The 19,164-nt window shown below is 48.2% G+C and overlaps 2 protein-coding genes across 9 annotated transcripts in view; both read left to right on the top strand.

The window, feature by feature from the left end:
* Positions 1-17,219, top strand: part of LOC138246648 (zinc finger protein 271-like) — a 55,952-nt gene extending 38,733 nt beyond the window's left edge. For 4 of the 8 annotated variants that reach the window (XM_069201604.1, XM_069201543.1, XM_069201413.1 and 1 more), the window contains exons 3-4: positions 6,555-6,703; positions 13,664-17,219. In XM_069201604.1, the coding sequence (XP_069057705.1) occupies positions 14,089-15,669 (1,581 nt within the window). In that variant the 5' untranslated portion in view covers positions 6,555-6,703; positions 13,664-14,088 and the 3' untranslated portion in view covers positions 15,670-17,219. The remainder of the gene's footprint in view (positions 1-6,554; positions 6,704-13,663) is intronic. The other 4 variants (XM_069201683.1, XM_069201729.1, XM_069201759.1 and 1 more) reach the window with 1 other exon arrangement.
* A 1,249-nt stretch (positions 17,220-18,468) lies between these two features.
* LOC138291655 (uncharacterized protein slr1851-like) lies at positions 18,469-18,885 on the top strand. Its single transcript, XM_069230325.1, has one exon. The coding sequence runs from the start codon at positions 18,469-18,471 to the stop codon at positions 18,883-18,885; it is 417 nt and encodes a 138-aa protein (XP_069086426.1).
* Positions 18,886-19,164: the final 279 nt, after the last annotated feature.

The raw sequence follows: 19,164 nt of genomic DNA, 5'->3' as shown, positions 1-19,164 counted from the left end.
GCAACATGTGACCTCACGTGATGTGAGTTTGTGTTTATCCAATGGAAGGAAAGTGTTATGACCACTGCAACAGGACCTTGTGTATCAGAAAGGTTTCGGAAAGCCAGGCCAACCAGGCCTCGTGCTCTCTTAAGGATTGAAAATGATTATGCCAAGAATATTCCTTGTTAAATTCCTGTGGAAGCTGTATAAGCACTTCAGTCATTAACAGTGGGTGACATGATTATCCTACAGTTGATTAAAGCAGCAAGGTTTTGTCAATGCAGTTTGAACTTTAATTTTGAACCTCCCAAAGGCATAGTCTAGAAGACTGTAAGTAGCCACACCCTCACTGCCACACCTCGCTAGGCCATCAGAGCCCAAAAGAAGGACTCACCTGCACCCGGAGCTCATGGTCCGTCAGATACTGTCCTGGACCTTGGCACTCTTTGATGATAAGCTGTCCCTGGAAAAAGATGTTACGGAAGTTGCTGGCATCTTCTTTGCATTAGTGTGTGCCATAGGAAGCTTCCACTTCTGCTTCCCGCCCAAGCTAAGTTTCTTGCTGTTCGAAGAGTGATACTAAGTACGCTGGACGACTGTAATGCAGTTTTTCCTGAGCTCCTGATTATTCAGTTAGTAAATAATTAGGAGTCCGGGTAGCAGCAGCCAAACTTGAACTAAGTAGACCCCAGAGATCCTCTGCGTCCAAAGCCTTGAAGGACCTGCACTGGCTTCCGATGAAGCAGAGGATTATTTTGAAAGCAATGTGTATTGTCTTCAAGGCTTTACAAGGCAAGGGTCCGGCACAGGTGCGAGGAAGCCTGAGAGGCTACACTCCCATCCTTCGCTCGAACTTCGTAAACCTCTTCTGTATAAATAAGTTCCGGGAAGTGCGCTTACGTGGCCGGGCCTCCATAATTAAGGTGGGTCAACTATGGAATAAAGTGCCTGTGGCTCTTAGAACGTCTTTGGATCTGTTACAGGTTAGGACAGACCTGGCTTTTTCCTTAGCACATTTCTGCCTCCTTACATGTTCTTTTATGCCTGCAGAATCAGTATCTGATCTTACTACTCAGCATCTGGATGCCAGGTCTGGTGATGGTTGCACTTTATAAATGTTATAAATAAATAAATAAAAATGTTCGAAGCTGAGAGCCTCCTTGTGAGTCACCTGCCTGCTGCATATCCAGAAGCCACATTGCCACCGCCTAGTTAGTCCCAGATATACAAAGAGAGAGAGTTGCTGAGACACCCTGGTGGTAATATGGAACACAATACCTCCTGAGTTACATACTTGTGCACATAAGCAGTGAACCCAACCTCTTAACCTTGCGGCAATCGATAGAACGGACAATGGCAGGATGAGGTGGTAGCACGCCGGAGGATCAGATGAGGCCTGTGGTGTGACAGGATAGGATTTATGTGGAGAGCTTGTGATGGGCAGTTAAAGACATTAAAATGTAAACAAGAAGAAACAGGAACTCCACCTGAAGGACAGAGGCCAGGGCTGCTCCTTGAAATACGAAATCTGTTGGAAAAGGTAAAACATTAAAGGTTACGATTCATGAAGGTCCAACTTCAGTATCAAGGAAGGTGCTGAGCTGTGCTCCAGGGGGGGAGGTTATATCCAAAGAAATCCAAGATGCACAATACCAAGTTGAGGAGGAGCAGGTGAGGTAAATTATTATTGAGATTAAGAAAATGGAACTGTTTATGTCCTAAAGGGAACACGTAATTGTGTTGTTTCTCTGCATCGCCGAGTGAGAATACAAAGTGAGGTAGCGGGAGGCAGTCGGATCCTGTGCGCAGGAACACAAGAGCAGGGTCAACACGAAGATATCTCCCTCTTTATGTGTCTTTCTCTGCCTCTCTCCCTCCCTCCCTCCCCCTTTCTCTCTCTCTCTCTCTTTCCCTCTGTGTGTGTGTGTCTCTCGCTCCCTCTCTGCCTCTCTCCCCCTCTCTTTCTCCCTTTCGCTTTCTCCCTGTCTCTCTCTCTCTCTCTCTCACCCCCTCCCCGCCTCTCTCTTTCCCTCTCCCCCTCTCTATTTCTCTCTCTCCCTCTCTTACTGTCTCTCTCTGTAGGAGGCTGGCCTAGCTTATAGTGGGTACCTTATTGTACTTACACCTTGTGCCAGGTCCAGTTATCTCTTTATTAGTAGATTAGTAGTGTTCTAGCAGCTTAGGCTGATAGAGGTAGCTATAGCAGAGCGGCTTAGGCTGAACTAGGAAACATGCAAAGCTCCTACTATACCAATTATATCATATAGCACAATATCATAAGAAAACACAATACTCAGAGTTACTAAAAATAAAGGTACTTTATTTTAGTGACAATGTGCCAAAATATCTCAGAGGATATACTCCCTTAGGAGGTAAGTAAAATACACAAAATATACACACAGTCCAAAATCAGGTAAGTAAACAGTTAGAAAAGTAGTGCAAACACTGTAGAATATAATAGGATGCAATAGGCCTAGGGCCAACACAAACCATATACTCTAAAAGTGGAATGCAAACTACGAATAGACCCCAGGCCTTGTGTAGTGTGTAGAGGGTAGCTGGGAGTGTAAGAAAACACTAAGGGTGCCCAACATACCCCACCCCAAGACCCTGAAAAGTAGGAGTAAATTTACCCTACTTCCCCAGAAACACACTAAAGTCGTGATAGGAGATTCTGCAAAGACAACAACTGACTGCAAAGCACTGAAGACGGATTCCTGGACCTGAGGACCTGTAAAGGAAGGGGACCAAGTCCAAGAGTCACAGAAGTGTCCAGGGGGGGCAGGAGCTCACTAAACCCCGGATGAAGGTGCAAAATGGCTGCCTCCGGGTGGAAGAAGCTGAAGATTCTGCAACAACGGAAGTTGCCAGGAACTTCTCCTTTCCACAGAAGATGTCCCACGGCGTGCTGGAGGATGTAGAGTTGTTTCCACGCAGAAAGACCGCAAACAAGCTTTGCTAGCTGTAAAGGTTGAAAAAAATGGGTGCTGCCCGGGCCCAGCAAGGACCAAGAGGTCGCCCTTTGGAGGAGGAGACAGAGGGGGCGCTCAGCAGCACACAGAGCCCACGCAGAAGCAGGCAGCCCCTGCAGAAGCACTTGAACAGGCGTTCAAGAAATCTGAGCACAGCGTTCGTCTCAACACTACAAAAGAGGGTCCCACGAAGTCGGTGGTCAACTCAGCGAGTTGAGCAATGCAGGGCGGAGTGCTGGGGACCTGGGCTATGCTGCGCACAAAGGATTTCTTGCAAAAGTACACAGAAGCCCTAGCAGCTGCAGTTCACGCAGCACACAGGATTACTGTCTGGCATGGGGAGGCAAGGACTTACCTCCACCAAATCTGGACAGAAGGACCACTGGACTGTCTGAGTCACTTGGATCCAGCTCCTGTGTTCCAGGGACCACGCTCGTCAAGATGAGAGGGGACCCAGAGGACCAGTGATGCAGAAGTTTGGTGCCTGCGTTAGCAGGGAGAAGATTCAGTCGACCCACAGGAGATTTCTTCTTGGCTTCCAGTGCAGGGTGAAGGTAGACAGCCCTCAGAGCATGCACCACCAGGAAACGGTCGAGAAAGCCAGGAGGATTAGGCGCTACAATGTTGCTGGTAGTCGTCTTGCTACTTTGTTGCAGTTTTGAAGGTGTCCGGAGCAGTCAGCGGTCAATCCTTGGCAGAAGTCGAAGAGAGAGATGCAGAGGAACCCTGGTGACCTCTTCCATTAGTTATCTGAAGAGAAACCCACAGGAGAGACCCTAAATAGCCCTCAGAGGAGGATTGGCCACCTAACCAGGTAAGCACCTATCAGGAGGGGTCTCTGACGTCACCTGCTGGCACTGGCCACTCAGAGGCCTCCATTGTGCCCTCACACCTCTGCATTCAAGATGGCAGAGGTCTGGGACACACGGGAGGAGCTCTGGGCACCACCCCTGGGGTGTTGATGGACAAGGTAGTGGTCACTCCCCTTTCCTTTGTCCAGTTTCGTGCCAGAGCAGGGGCTGGGGGATCCCTGAAACTGTGCAGACTGGCTTATGCAAAGAGGGCACCATCTTTGCTCTTCAAAGCATTTCCAGAGGCTGGAGGAGGCTACTCCTCCCAGCCCTTAACACCTATTTCCAAATGGAGAGGGTGTAACACCCTCTCTCTGAGGAAATTCTTTGTTCTGCCTTCCTGGGACTGGGCTGTCCAGACCCCAGGAGGGCAGACGCCTGTCTGTGGATTGGCAGCAGCGGGAGCTGCAGTGAAAACCGCATGCATGGGATTGGCACCCCAATACCAGATTTGGCATGGGGGGGACAATTCCATGATCTTAGACATGTTACATGGCCATATTCGGAGTTACCATTGTGAAGCTAAATATAGGTATTGACCTAAATGTAGTGCACGGGTGTAATGGTGTCCCCGCACTCACAAAGTCCGGGGAAATTACCCTGAACAATGTGGGGGCACCTTGGCTAGTGCCAGGGTGCCCACACACTAAGTAACTTTGCACCTAACCTTCACTAGGTGAGGGTTAAACATATAGGTGACTTATAAGTTACTTAAGTGCAGTGTAAAATGGCTGTGAAATAACGTGAACGTTATTCCACTCAGGCTGCAGTGACAGTCCTGTGTAATATTGGTCTGAGCTCCCTATGGGTGGTAAAAGAAATGCTGCAGCCCATAGGGATCTCCTGGAACCCCAATACCCTGGGTACCTAGGTACCATATACTAGGGAATTATATGGGTGTTCCAGAGTGGCAATCAGAATTGGTAAAATTGGTCACTAGCCTGTTAGTGACAAATCTGGAAAGCAGAGAGAGCATAACCACTGAGGTTCTGGTTAGCAGAGCCTCAGTGAGACAGTTAGGCACCACACAGGGAACATATACAGGCCACAAACTATGAGCACTGAGGCCCTGGATAGCAGTTCCTTGCAGGTGGTTTGGGAGCACTAGGGGCTCAGCATTTATTATTCCCTTTGGAAAACCATTTCATGATCTTGGAAAGGTTTACAAGAGTGACGTCATTGCTGATTTCATGTGACCAAATCAGTAAAGTCATCAATGATGCATTTGAGAAGATGCCATTATATAATCTAGGAATAGGTCTGATCCCAACATCTCTTGTTGTGCATCTCCACTTGTATTGAAATATTCTCAGTCAATCAAACACTTATTGAACGCAGAAAATCACGCACACTGGGAAGGTTCTGTGGACCACTGTGTTTTCTTAGTTATGGAAAAAATCTGTCTGGGCTGGACACCCGAGTGAGGTAGTGTAACTCGATAGTACTGCCTTTTTGGCGGGTAACTAAGCTTCTGGTTATGGAGGGACCCCCAGAGGGCTCCTGTGGGCACAGGGACCTGGTGCTGTTTATAAGGACTTTTGGCTGGTGACACAGTGCACTTCTGGTTATAGAAGGACCCCCACGCGTCGAGTGTAGGCACAGGGACCTGGTGGTGTTTATAAGGACATGGGTTCCTGTGGGCACAGGGACCTGGTGGTGTTTACAAGGACTTGTGGGGGCAGGGGGAGTTGAGACAGCGCACTTCTGGTTATGGAAGGACCCCCATGGGCTCCTGTTGGCGCAGGGACCTGGTGGTGTTTATAAGGACCTGTGGCGGGTGATAAAGTGCACTTCTGGTTATGGAGGGACCCCCATGGGCTCCTGTGGGCGCAGAGACCTGGTGGTGTTTACAAGGGTTTGTGGCGGGTGAGTCAGTGCACTTCCGGTTATGGAAGGACCCCCACGGGCTCCTGTGGGCACAGGGACCAGGAGGTGTTTACAAGGACTTGTGGCGGGTGAGACAGTGCACTTCTGGTTATGGAAGGACCCCCACGCGTCGAGTGTAGGCACAGGGACCTGGTGGTGTTTACAAGGACTTGTGGGGGCAGGGGGAGTTGAGACAGCACACTTCTGGTTATGGAAGGACCCCCATGGGCTCCTGTGCGCGCAGGGACCTGGTGGTGTTAACAAGGACTTGTGGCGGGTGAGACAGTGCACTTTTGGTTATGGAAGGACCCCCACGGGCTCCTGTGGGCGCAGGGACCTGGTTGTGTTTACAAGGACTTGTGGCGGGTGAGACAGTGCACTTTTGGTTATGGAAGGCCCCCCACGGGCTCCTGTGGGCGCAGGGACCTGGTGGTGTTTACAAGACTTGTGGCGGGTGAGACAGTGCACTTCTGGTTATGGATGGTTTTGCGTTAACCCAGTGATGGTAAAGTCCTCCTTGGTGTACTCTGAATCAAGAGTCGAGGAGGACAGTAATGCCACTCACTATCCTGGGGGTGAAGGTGACTTTTACACATCCCAACATGATGCAGTAAAACAGCAGTGAGGAAAAGATTTAAGATGTTTTTGGGTTGATTGTTGTTTGGATTTCGAGATTTACCCCTGATAAAGCGAAATTGGTGCGAAATGCATTAGGTCTAAGTATTTCATTACTGTATTTATGAAGGAATATCTATTGTGAGTTTACGAAATACTGAACAAAATGTTTCTGGATTGTGAAAATAAACATAATGTGATCGATACTACGAATAAATAAAGCAGAATTTATTGGAAAGTTTACTTGAATGTTTTTCTTTCATCTTAGGTAAAGTGCCTTTCTGCAGTTGGTGCGCAGTGTTACTCCTGCGTAAAACATGCAGGTTCACAAGTGCTGCGGCGGAAATATCTGAGAATACAAATACAAAGATCACATAGAAGTTCTTTATATAGAGTAAAAGCATCAAACGCACCTTGGTAGGTAACTACATGAAATTCCTTATTCATACAGATGCCTGTAGTTTTTGCATGGCTTCCGAAGGCTGTTTCCATAACTTGTAGACACCGGTGGTCTGAATGAATCTAGACACTAGTGTACCGAGGACCAGCGTTCTCTGGTACTTCCCTTGAAGGTAGGGCTTAATTTGTGCTTGTTGTTTCCGGTGCTGAGCACTGGCACTTATTTTTGAGGGCCAAGGCTTATTCTTCTGCCTCAAGCATTTGCTGTGAGCAAAAGATACACATGAAAAAGACGGAGGAAGGGAAAAACGAAAAAGCGTCACAAAGTGAGAAAGCAGAAAGCTGCAAGAGTGAGCTGAAGGGGCAGGGAGTGGCTTTATATGGATTAAAGAGGCCGGAGATGGCTTGATGATTACGGTGCCTCAGTATTCAGTGGTCGCACATTGAATTGCAGCAGCCGCGGGTTTAACAGGAGGGCTTTGTGCACCGGCAGCTTTGTATTTACAAATTAAGCACTGCTTGAAACCTCACCTACCTAACTGAACAGTTCCCTTCATGGATGATACAGGCGGCAGCCTGCCCCTTGCTCTCATCTGAGACGGTCTCTGAGCTGCGACTCAACACGGTTCAACCTTTGCTGTGACCCCTGAACTCTAGTGCTCACAGCACTAAAGCAGATGTAACCCCCCACAGCTCTGTCATCAGACCCCGTTACCAGGACACTTGTCATCTCCGATGAACAGAGAAGCAGGCATGTGCAAGCAGAGACGAACCGCCTACTGACTCGTCCAACATGTGCATCGTGAGCTCTCTAGATAGAGGCCACTCACTGCTCAACAGCGCCTGGACACAGTTACGAGCACATGTAGGACTTACGGGGTGCAATGGCTATCAAAAGATCATGGATCTATACTTCACAAACTTATGGCCTGATTTAGAACTGGGGGAGGGGTCACCCCGTCACAACAGTGATGGATATCCCGCCCCCCGAAATCTAAATCCCACAGGAAATAATAGGATTTCAGTGTCCGACACCGTTGTGAGGAGTCACCTGTCCGCGAGTTCTAAATGAGGCCCCTAATAAAATCCTTTCAACTCGGCCATGAGCCCCACCTCTAAGGGGGAAACCGCCGTCCTCAAGGAATCCTTCAGTCCGGGTGGACTGGAAGTCTTGAGCGGACCCCGATGAGTGATGGTAGCGGGGGGCCGGGTGACCTGGAGCCGCAGCTCTAGTGTAGTTCATATCTTGTACAACACTTGTAACTTTAGAGCAGGGGTCTTCAAACTGGGGGGCAGGCCCCATAAGGGGGTCTCAAGTGATGGCGGGGCGGGGGGTGCCAGGCTCGGGCAAAAGAAGCATTTATTGAGATAACAGTGCTTTGTTTTAAGTAGAAAGATATCTATTGCAGTTTTAGAAAGGTAACAGAACTTAACTGCAATGCTTAAGTAAGTCTAGACATCTTTAAACATTGTCCACTTAATAGAATAATTGTGAAAAAATCTGAGGAGGCCCCCCCCATGTGTTGTGTTTTTCTTTTGTTTTAAGTGGACGTAGGCTATTCTCAAAACACTTGTATATTTTTCAGGTCTTACTGTAGACAACCATACCTGTTCTTACAGTGGACTGTGAGTGAGACCTTTGCTTATCATTGGTGGGCTTTCTTGTCAATCATTCCCTCGCCTTTGGTCTCAGAGCACAGCCTCGTTACCATCCTTTGTACTAGATGACTTGTATCCTTCCACTGCTTACATTCTGCGAGCTATGTTTTCCATATTTCCTTGCCCTTTCCTCCGTCGTTTTCCTGTCCCTTGATTGGTGAACATGCATTGTGACACACGTACATGTGTGTTCGGTAACACGTGCACTCATGTAGTCATTACACTAGGATTGGCCATAAAGGTAAACAAGTGCCCACTATGCCCCCTCGCACAGTATACTTCACATCACAAATTCAAAGAGAGGTGTGGTGGGCGGTCGTCAGAGTCCAGCCAACTCGAGAGAGCCACTGGTAGTGTGAGCGCAATTCTGGTAAACAGTCTGAGGCAATGGGGAGAGGGGGCGGGGAAGGGATACCTCCGGCTATCCTAGCACCTGGTAAGTACCCTCAGGACCCGGACTGGACGGGCTTGCAGGGGCTGGTTTGACAAGACAGTGTGGGCTAGTTTTCTGGCGGTTTGTGGGCTTATCAACAAAAGGATCACCTTCAGGCTCCTCACCCACGCACACAAAGCCCTCCACAACAAGGGCCCCGAATACCTCAACCGTTGCCTCACCTTCTACACGCCCACCCGTCAACTTCGTTCCACCAGCCTCGCACTCGCAGCCGTCCCTCGCATCCGCCGTACCACTGCAGGTGGGAAATCCTTCTCCTACCTGGCAGCCAAGACGTGGAACTCCCTCCCCGCCCACCTCACGACCACCCAGGACCACCTCGCCTTCCGGAGGCAGCTCAAGACCTGGCTCTTCGAGCAGCAGTGACCCCCCACCCCCAAGCGCCTTGAGACCCTCACGGGTGAATAGCGCGCTGTATACATTTAATTCATTGATTGATTGATATTGTGTGGTCTGCTGGGCTGGTTTTCACAGTTGACTTCCCTGATATTTAATTGGACATTGCCTGGAGGAAGATCAAATCTCTGGAGTCCCCCATACCTGGCAAAGCAGCTATACGGCCTGTTTTTACAATTTCAACACTGCCCCAATTTGCAAACAGCCACTTGTGTTTTTTTAGCCATCTAATTCATTAAGGGAAGACACTTTCATTTTGGTGCCCAGGCACGTTTTCGGTCCCACCCCAACCCTGCTCAGGACTCAGATCATGCCTCCCAAAGTCCTGGCTTGCGTAGCAGTGAACAAGCTTAAGATACTAATGAAGGCACAGATGGTGCCTGAGCAGCCCGGCTTTGTACCTTCAATAAACTGGGATTACTGTTTGCTGCAATGCACCGAATGCACCCCAAGTTCAAAGCCCCAGGAATCTGTTTGGACGCAGAGACGGCGTTTGACTCATTGGAGAGGCTCTTCCGCCTCCTAGTGCCATGCAAGTGGGGTTAAGCGCTGTTTTAGGTCATGCAGAGTTCTTAATACTGATGACATGGCTGGCACAACTGTCCAAAGCTGTATATTGTCGGCGTTAGGGGCACTCAGAGCTGCGAGCTCTCAACGCTCGCTATGTTAGCCTATGGTGACCTGGCTACGTGAACAACATCTACACAGAGATGTCCCACCCCCATACAAGCCTGTGCTGCTGCCTCTGTGCGCTGATGGCGTGTTATTAGTCGTTAAAGCCCCGGTGTGAACTTAATACCTGTCATTAAAGAGAGAACCAGATTTGGCATGTTAATTAACTGGAACAAATCTGAGATGTTTGCTCTCACAACAGCATCACTGGACCGTAGGGAACAACCTTGCGTCCTGAAAGATAACTGTGTCCTTCTCATTGAGAAGCAAGCGAGCAGCTCTGCGGCTCTCCAGAGCAGGTAGGGTTGTTGTTATCGAGATGCTACTGATCCCTCCGCTGGTTACCCTTCTCAGTAACGTGCCTACCCGTTGGCCAGAAGGTGGTTGTGAAGTTCCGGATCTGGGCGCTATTCTCAGGCGCACAATCTCGCTGTGAAACTCACTGGTCAACCTCCTGCTCTTCAGAAAAAACCTCAAGACATGGCTGTTCGAACAGTAACCCCCCTCCCCCCCCCCCCCCCCCCCTCCCCCCCCCACAAACGCCTTGAGACCCTAACGAGTACGTAGCGCGCTCTATACATTTTTTTGATTGATTGACTGATTTCATCCTTAATGTAAATCAACACATTTTCTGATAGATGAGGACCACAAATGCTCAGAAACCTTCAGATCTAATGTGTCCACTCCCATCCCCATCCTCATCCCTCGATCTAGACACTACGTGCACTGACTGGTCACTTAGAACAGTGGCCAAACGCTGTGGTCTCCCTCAGAGATACTCTCCAGAGCAATTGTTACTCGATAATCCTGCGCTCGCCCCAATGCTGGATGCAGGGGTGTGGGGGAGGGGGGTGCTAGACGCAAGCAGCTTTCCTAAAAGTGGGCCAACTCTTCCAGGACCGTTACTTTCTAACGATGGGTCCTTTCTGGGGGTTTGGAAAAACCACTGACGCCGGCGGACGTTCTTGACTACCTTGGCTAAGACTCACTGCAGGTACAGTGTGATCCTCCATCCCGGATGAGCCACTAGACTTCACTCTACTCACACAGACGCTACAGAACAGGGCCTGATATCCTGGCTGTATAACCTCTATACTGATATAATAGGGAGTGGAAATCTGAACTTGGAGGTATAATTGAGCCGGCAATCTGGAAACACAGCTGTGTGCAAACTCCCAGGGTTCCAATCAACGACAGATATAAACTCATTCATTGTTTATTCATTAATAGGGTATATTGTTCTCCAAGTGTTTTTTATACACAACATTCACCTTGATCAGTCGTCTGACTGCTTAAGGTACAACAACGCTGAGGCACAGGTTTGTCATCTAGAGCGGAGATGTCCATGTTATCCACGAATTGGGGGAGGTCGCTGACATAACTGGAGACAGAGGGGGCGCATAGAGTATTCCGCTAAATTACTACTTTTGGGATATGTGGAACCGACCAACAGCTGCTTAGACATCTGCTGCAGTATCTATTCCCTTTCGTGAACCGCGGCCCTGTGCATGTCCAGCTGAAAGGTCTAATGCAGAAAACCCAAGACTGGTTGAGAGAGGCCGTCTAGACCCCAGGACATAAGGGGTCCTCTCAGGAATCCTCTATTTGTGCAGCAGAATGAGTGACTAGAAAGTGCACCAATCAGTTGGGGTCTCACAATGGCCATGAGACTTCCAAGCTGGACCTGTGTAAACTCAGATAGGGCAAATGTCTCTGTAGTTAGTTAGTCTCTGAGGGAGGAGGGTAATGGTGGGATGGCTCCTATGTATATTCTTGAGCCCCCGAGTGGTAATGTGGCCCCTTCCTTATCTCTGTTACACATTCTGCGTGAAGAGGAGAGCTGATGATACCTTACATACTGTTGTGTGAAATACATGACAGCGATGTTTGTGCCTCCTTTTTTTATGAGGTTTGGCCTGACAGGCTGTGAATGTTGTCTCTAATGGAAGAACTAAATAAAGTGGCTTAAAAAAACATGACCACTCTAGAATCATGTCCCTTACATCAATCAGTCAATTCAGATTTCTAGGCACACTTATCACCCGTGAGGGTATCCAGGTGCTGTGTCAGCTGTATGCAGTCTAGGATGGATGTGGAGGACATTAAGTGGATAGGCAGATTGTTCAAGGGTGTTGCTGCCAGGTAAGAGATGTTGCATCCTCCGTAGTTGATCCTGCGGATGCGGGGTGTACAAGCAAGGGTGAGGGATGCTGAGCGAAGGTGTCTGGTGGGGGTGGTGAAGGTTTAGCGGGTGGTTGAGTCAGGCTGTCCTTGACTGTGCAGGGCTTTGTGGGTGAGGGTCAGCATCTTGAATTGGCATTGTTTGTGTACGGGGAGCCACTGGAGGTTCCTGAGGTGTTGGGATATGTATCTTCTTCTTGGGAGGTCAAGGATGACCCTGGCTGGTGCGTTCTGAATGATCTGGAGTCTTTTCATGAGGTGTGTTGTGAGTCTGGCATTGAGGGTGTTGTTGTAGTCCAAAGGGCTAGTGACGAGGGCCTGTGTCAGAGGGGGGCATTTGAAGATCTTGCATAGAAGGCAGAGGGTGCGGAAGCAGACAGAGACCGCTGCGTTAACCTGGCTTTTCATGTTTAGTTTTCTGTCAGGATGAGGGGGTCCTAGGGTCGCTCGCCACCAGGAGTCGTCCCAAGGAGAGGTGGAGTTGCCGAGTAGCAGGACTTCAGTTTTGTTGGTGTAGGGTTTTAGGCAGTTGTCCTTTATCCACTCAGCGTTGCTGTTCATGCAGAGGTGAAAGTTGGCCTTGGCGTGGTCTTTGGAGAGCGAGAGGATGAGCTTCAAGTTGTCTCCATAGGAGATGATGCTTAGTCCATGGTTTCTTGCAATGTTGGCCACTGGGGTCATGTAGCTGGTGAAGAGAGTAGGGATGAGGGAAACTTCCTGTGGAACTCCACAGATGATTACCTTGGGTTGTGAGGTGTTTGGAGGGAAGAGGATTCTCCGTTTTCATTCCAAGGGGAAGGAGGCAATCCATTTAAGGGTGTCTCCTTGGATGCTGATCCGGTGGGGTCTTCGGAGTAGGATGTGGTGGGAGACTGCGTTGAAGGCCACTGAGAGGTTGAGGAGGATGAGGGCGCTGACTCTCCTTGGTTTAGAAGGGTTCAGATATCAGCGGCGGCGGCAATCAGCGCCATTTCAGTGCTGTGATTGAAGTGGAATCCAGATTGTGTTGGGTGCAGGAGGTTGTTGTCTTCCAGATATGATAGGTTTTTCAAGTACTTTAGCCGGGAAAGGGAGCATGGCGATTGGTCTGTAGTGTTTGAGGTCTTTGGAGTCGTGGAGGGCTTCTTGAGGAGGGGTTTGACTCCTGTTTGTTTCCAGTTGTTAGGGTACGTAGCTGATTCGATGGATGAGTTGAGTATGCACATGCATGGCTAAGTATGCACAGGTGATCGTGCCGGAACATGCCAATTTCATGTTCTTCTATTTAGTTTTTTGCTGTTCAGCATCAGCAGCAACCTTTTTCTCCATTTTGATGATGCGGACACATCAGCAGGAAGCATTGGCCAAGCCAAAAGGTCAGCTAACACCTTTGAAATGTAAGACCTGTTGGCTTTGCCTAAGCTAGTTCACAATGTGATTTTCCCTCTTAACGTGATAGAAGTGGGATGGCGAAATATATATGTATATACCGAAATGAGCAAACCTGACCTTTCAGTATAAATTACGTTTCCGCTCAGGATTGATCATTGTTGAACCCAATATGCCTCATTAATTAAATGACAATCATTGTCTTGCCCATATGGCTTTGTAATAATGTTAATGTTTAAATGTTTCAGGAAACAGAAGTATGACAGATTCCGGAAGATGTCTCATCTAGAACTCCTACCAAGGAAAGGATTCTTATCCAGAGAGTCGCATGTGAAACAGGAGTGTCCAGTCAAAAGAGGGACGATCCCTCCATCGTCTGTAAAACAGATATGAGTGAATGTTCAACCTGAAGAATGAACATAGGAATCTTTCACCATCAGTGTAGATATCATAAAACATCAGGAAGTTCATGAAGAGCTTAGTCCAAGTTGAAGAACGGAGCAATAGAAAATACTCCGGAGAGTGAGTCCAGGAGACACTCAAACAACCTTAGAAGTGCCCGGATGTGCAAAAACATCTTCTTATAAATCTAGTCTCATAAAACATCTGAATTTGTTAAGGGGGGAAATCTTTGAAGTAGAGTTTGGTGACAGGATTTGTAAATCAATGAATAATGCGTACCCGTAAAAATCCCAACTCGAGGACAACAGCCGAAAAGAATGGGAAATCGAACAGACATGAGAAAAATGTGGACATCGGCCAAAATAATATATCTCGTGCAGAAGTCAACGCTAGAGAGAAATCTTTCAAGTGTGATAAATGCGAGCGAAGTTTTACTCGAAATACGCAACTAACTATACACATGAGGAACCACACAGGAGAGAAGCCGTATAAATGTACTGAATGTGGGAAAGATTTCAGCATAAAAGCAGTTCTTGTAACACATACAAAAAAGCATAAAGGGGAGAAGCCATATGCATGCAGTGAATGTAAGAAAAGTTTCTGTCTCAGCTCAGAACTACTTGTCCATATGAGAAATCATACAGGAGAGAAACCATATGAATGTGGCGAATGTGGGAAAAGGTTCACAGTCCGCTCAGTGCTTGTGCGACATCAGATGATGCACAAAGGAGTGAAACCCCATCTGTGTAAGGAATGTGGGAAGAGATTTTATGTTCGCTCAGTTTTGTTAAAGCACCAAAGAATACATAATCAAAGGGAACGACCATATGTGTGTAGTGAATGTGGGAAGAACTTTGCTGACAAGCCAACCTTGGTAAGACATCAGCGGTTGCACACAGGAGAGAAACCCCATCAGTGCTCTCAATGTGGGAAATGTTTTGCCGAAAAAAACTATCTTACAAAACACCAGGCAGTCCATTCATATGTGAAACCCTACCCATGTAGTACATGTGAACGCAGGTTTAATGACGGCTCGGCCCTGGCACGGCATCAAAAGCTCCACATGAAGATTAAGCCGTACCCCTGCAGTCAGTGTGACAAAGCCTTCACTGAAAAAGCGCTGCTTCAGACTCACCTGAGACGTCACTCAGGGGAAAGGCCCCATATTTGTCAGGAATGTGGAAAGAAATTTGGTGTCCGCTCATGTCTCTTTAGACATCTAAAAATACACACAGGAGAAAAGCCTTATCAGTGCACTGAGTGTCCGAAGTGTTTTGCCTCTAAATCGGGGCTTGTGAACCATCACTTTATGCACACCGAGGAGAGGCCGTATTCATGTGAGGAATGCGGCCAGCGGTTCAGCCTCCGATGCACAATGCTGAAGCACAGCAGAACTCACACCAGAGAGAAACCCTTTGCTTGCAGTGAATGTGATCAAAGCTTTGCTGTCCAGTCGTCGCTGAAAGCGCATCAGAAAACGCACAGCGGAGAAAAACCCTTCCCGTGTGATGAATGCGGAAAGAGATTCAGCCGGACTACAGAATTAGCTTTACACAAGAGGTTACACACAGGAGAGAAACCCTATCCCTGTACTGAATGTGAGAAGAGCTTCATCAAAAGCTCCTTCCTGATTCGACACTTACGACGACACACGGGCGAGAAGCCCTACAAGTGCTCGGAATGCTGCTCCAGCTATGGCAACACGCAGTCTCTTGTCAAGCACCAGCGAGTTCACATAAGGATCGCACCCTATACCTGTAAGACCTGTGGCCAGGGACAATGTGCCACTGGCAATTCCTGCTCTCCACAACAACTCAAGACCACGAAAAAGAGAGACCCCACAAATCTATAAAAATACAGAATGTGACAAAGGCTTCTGCCCCATTGGAGCTCTTGAAAGGCATCGACAGCTCCACTCAGAAGGAAGACCATCCGAGTGCCTTGAACATCCTAAAAACTTTCTGAACCAGAACCCTTTTTTGTAAAGCATCAGAGACTGCATGCACAAGAGAGAAAAGTTAAAATGATTTAAAGATGCTGGTGAACGGGCCAAGGGTTCTGTTGCATTGTTAAATTAGGTTTGCTAGCAAATTAAAGGAAGGGTCTGTGGAGAATGGAAATTTGCCAATGACCAACACAGCATTTCTACTCTGTGATATTTGCTCTCATTAAAAACAGATTATTGAACACCAGGAGGCTAAAACAGCAGGCTGCAGTTGCAACAGGACATATTAAAATGCTTGTCAGACCTAGAAAATTGTTCTTTCCTGCTTTTACTGAAGCTACTATTCAGTGAAGGGCAGTTGTTTGACCTCTCCTAGACACAAGCAATGAGTAACTTGCTTTGCCAGTGAATTTCTAGACCTATGCAAGCCTGTGCCCTTCTTTCAGTGACCTGGCTCTGAGCCCGTCTGTGCTGGGCGTGATTCAGATCACAGCTCGGACGACACCGTGTAAATGCAGCGTTCAGTGCAGTGTTGAAGGAGCTGTATAGAGCAATACTTGTCTGATGTGTCCTGCTAATTCCATATTGTTTCTTTTATTGTATGTATGACTGCCTCTCTCTAGGCTGAAAGGTTGACAGGCCTGCGGACCAGGCAGGTATATGCATGAGGTCCCATGACAAGTGCAAACCAGGCATTGCAGCCTTACTAGCCAGTAGTGTTTCACTTGCAGACTTGGAAGTCCAACCCTGTCCTGCAGGTCTCAGAATGCTGCTGACTCAAAGGTCCAGACAGGCTGAGGGTATAGCAGCTGACGTGGGTGGTTCATTATTCTGGCACTAGGATTGGAGGATTGAGCACACACTGTAAAGAATGACCAGCTCGCCTCCGAAAGGATGGTGGGGCTGGTTCATATTCAGTCAGATGTCAGTAATCAAATAATTACTAGCGCAGGGAAGAATCCGTCACATGTTAGGACCACCTTTGAAACACCTCCAGTGCTGGGGAAGAATCAGTGATGTGCCAGTCTCCCATCTCCAATGGCAATAGAGTTGGGGCAGAATCAGTCGTACTTGAGGACAGCTCACCCATCAGATGGCTTCTACCCCACACTAGTGTTACTCATAGTAAAGTATACAATAATGTTCATATGTATAAAAGTTCTCTGAATACAGGATGTAGTTGAGACCTGCTGTGGCTCTAGTAACATCATGAAATTACTTGACCTCTGTTTTTGAAGTCCTGCCTGTGAAGGTGACACCATCAGTGTGAGAAAGGCCTCATCTTTGCCACGGTGAGCTACAAAGACTAGTGCAGGCGGTTACCTTCAACAACTGGGAATAGCAACTTGTTGTGACAGAACACTGTGTGAGTTTAAGGTGTTGATTGTATTCCACTGCCCCCTTTTTGCTCCAAGCTCATGGGGATAGCCAGAAATAAAATATTAAAACCAGTAAAATATTTGTACTATGTTCTCTGGATCCACCAAGACATTCCCCCAGTGAGAGATCATGTTGATTAAGGAGAGATTTAACATAGAACCAGCATTTGAGGCACGTCTGTATAGAGCAGCCTACACCTAGTCAAGCTTGTATAAACTGGTCTACACCGAGTCAAACCTGTATAAACTGGTCTACACTGAGGCAAGCCTGTATAAACTGGTCTACTCTGGGGCAAGCCTGTATAAACTGGTCTACACCTATTCAAGCCTGTATAAACTAGTCTACACGGAGTCAAGCCTGTGTAAACTGGTCTACACTGAGGCAAGCCTGTATAAACTGGTCTACTCTGGGGCAAGCCTGTATAAACTGGTCTACACTGAGTCAAGCCTGTATAAACTGGCCTACACCTAGTCAAGCTTGTATAAACTGGTCTACACAGAGTCCAGCCTGTATAAACTGGTCTACACCGAGTCAAGTCTGCATAAACTGGTCTCCACTGAGGCTACCCTGTATAGAGTGGCCTACGACTCGAGCCTGTAAGCCTCTGTAAACTGGTCTACACTGAGTCAGGCCTGTATAAGCTGTTCTGCCCTGAGGCAAGCAAGTATAGACTGGTCTACACAGAGTCAAGCCTGTATCAACTGGTCTACACTGAGTCAAGCCTGTATAAACTGGTCTACTCTGGGGCAAGCCTGTATAAACTGGTCTACACTGAGGCTACGCTGAATAGAGTGCAGTATACTGAGTCAAGCCTGTATAAACTGGTCTACACCGAGTCAAGCCTGCATAAACTGGTCTACACCGAGTCAAGCCTTTATAAACTGGTCTACACTGAGGCTACCCTGTATAGAGTGGCCTATACTGAGGCAAGCCTATATAAACTGGTCTACACTGAGGCAAGCCTGTATAAACTGGTCTACACAGAGTCAAGCCTGTAAAAACTGGTCTACACTGAGGCAAGCCTGTATAGAGTGGCCTAAGCTGAGGCAAGCCTCTATAAACTGGCCTACACTGAGGCAAGCCTGTATAAACTGGTCTACACTGAGTCAAGCCTGTATGAACTGGTCTACACTGAGTCAAGTCTGTACAAACTGATCTGCGCTGAGGCAAGCCAGTATAGACTGTCTTACACTGAGGCAAGCCTCTATGGAACGCCCTACACTGAGGCAAGCATGTATGGAGCGGTCTACACTGAGGCAAGCCTGTATGGAGCGTCCTACACTGAGGCAAACCTGCATAGAGGGTCCTACACTGAGGCCAGTCTGTATGGAGCGTCCTACACCGAGGCAAGCCTGTATAGTGTCCTACACTGGGGTCAGCCTGTATAGAGCATCCTCCACTGAGGCAAGCCTGTATGGACCGTCCTACACTGAGGCAAGCCTGTATGGAGTGGCCTACACTGAGGCCAACCTGTATAGAGTATCATACACTGAGGCCAGCCTGTATGGAATATCCTACACTAAGGCCAGCATGTATGGAGGGTCCTACACTGAGGCAAGCCTGTATGGAGTAGCCTACACCGAGGCCAGCCTGTATAGAGTATCCTACACTGGGGCTAGCCTGTATGGAATATCCTACACTAAGGCCAGCCAGTATGGAGGGTCCTACACTGAGGCAAACCTGTATGGAGTGGCCTACACGAGGCCAGCCTGTATAGAGTATCCTACACTGAGGCCAGCCTGAATGGTGTGTCCTACACTGAGGCCAGCCTGTATAGAGGGTCCTACACTGAAGCAGGCAAGCCTGTATAGAGGGTCCTACACTGAGGCAAGTCTGTATAGAGCGTCCTACACTGAGGCAAGCCTATATAGAGGGTCCTATGCTGAGGCAATCCTGTATAGAGGGTCCTGCACTGGGGGCCTACACTAAGGCAAGCCTCTATAGAGTGGCCTACAGTCAGGCAAGCCTGCAGAGTGCGTCCTACACTGGGGCAAGCCTGTATAGAGCAGCCAGCACTGAGGC

This window comes from Pleurodeles waltl, chromosome 1_1, assembly GCF_031143425.1.
Source record: "Pleurodeles waltl isolate 20211129_DDA chromosome 1_1, aPleWal1.hap1.20221129, whole genome shotgun sequence".
Classification (NCBI taxonomy): Eukaryota; Metazoa; Chordata; class Amphibia; order Caudata; family Salamandridae; genus Pleurodeles; species Pleurodeles waltl.
This window is presented reverse-complemented; position numbering and strand designations above follow the sequence as displayed.

Excerpts from the sequence above, each read along its gene's own strand:
- LOC138291655 (XM_069230325.1), top strand. The coding sequence starts at position 18,469 with ATGGAGCGTCCTACACCGAGGCAAGCCTGTATAGTGTCCTACACTGGG.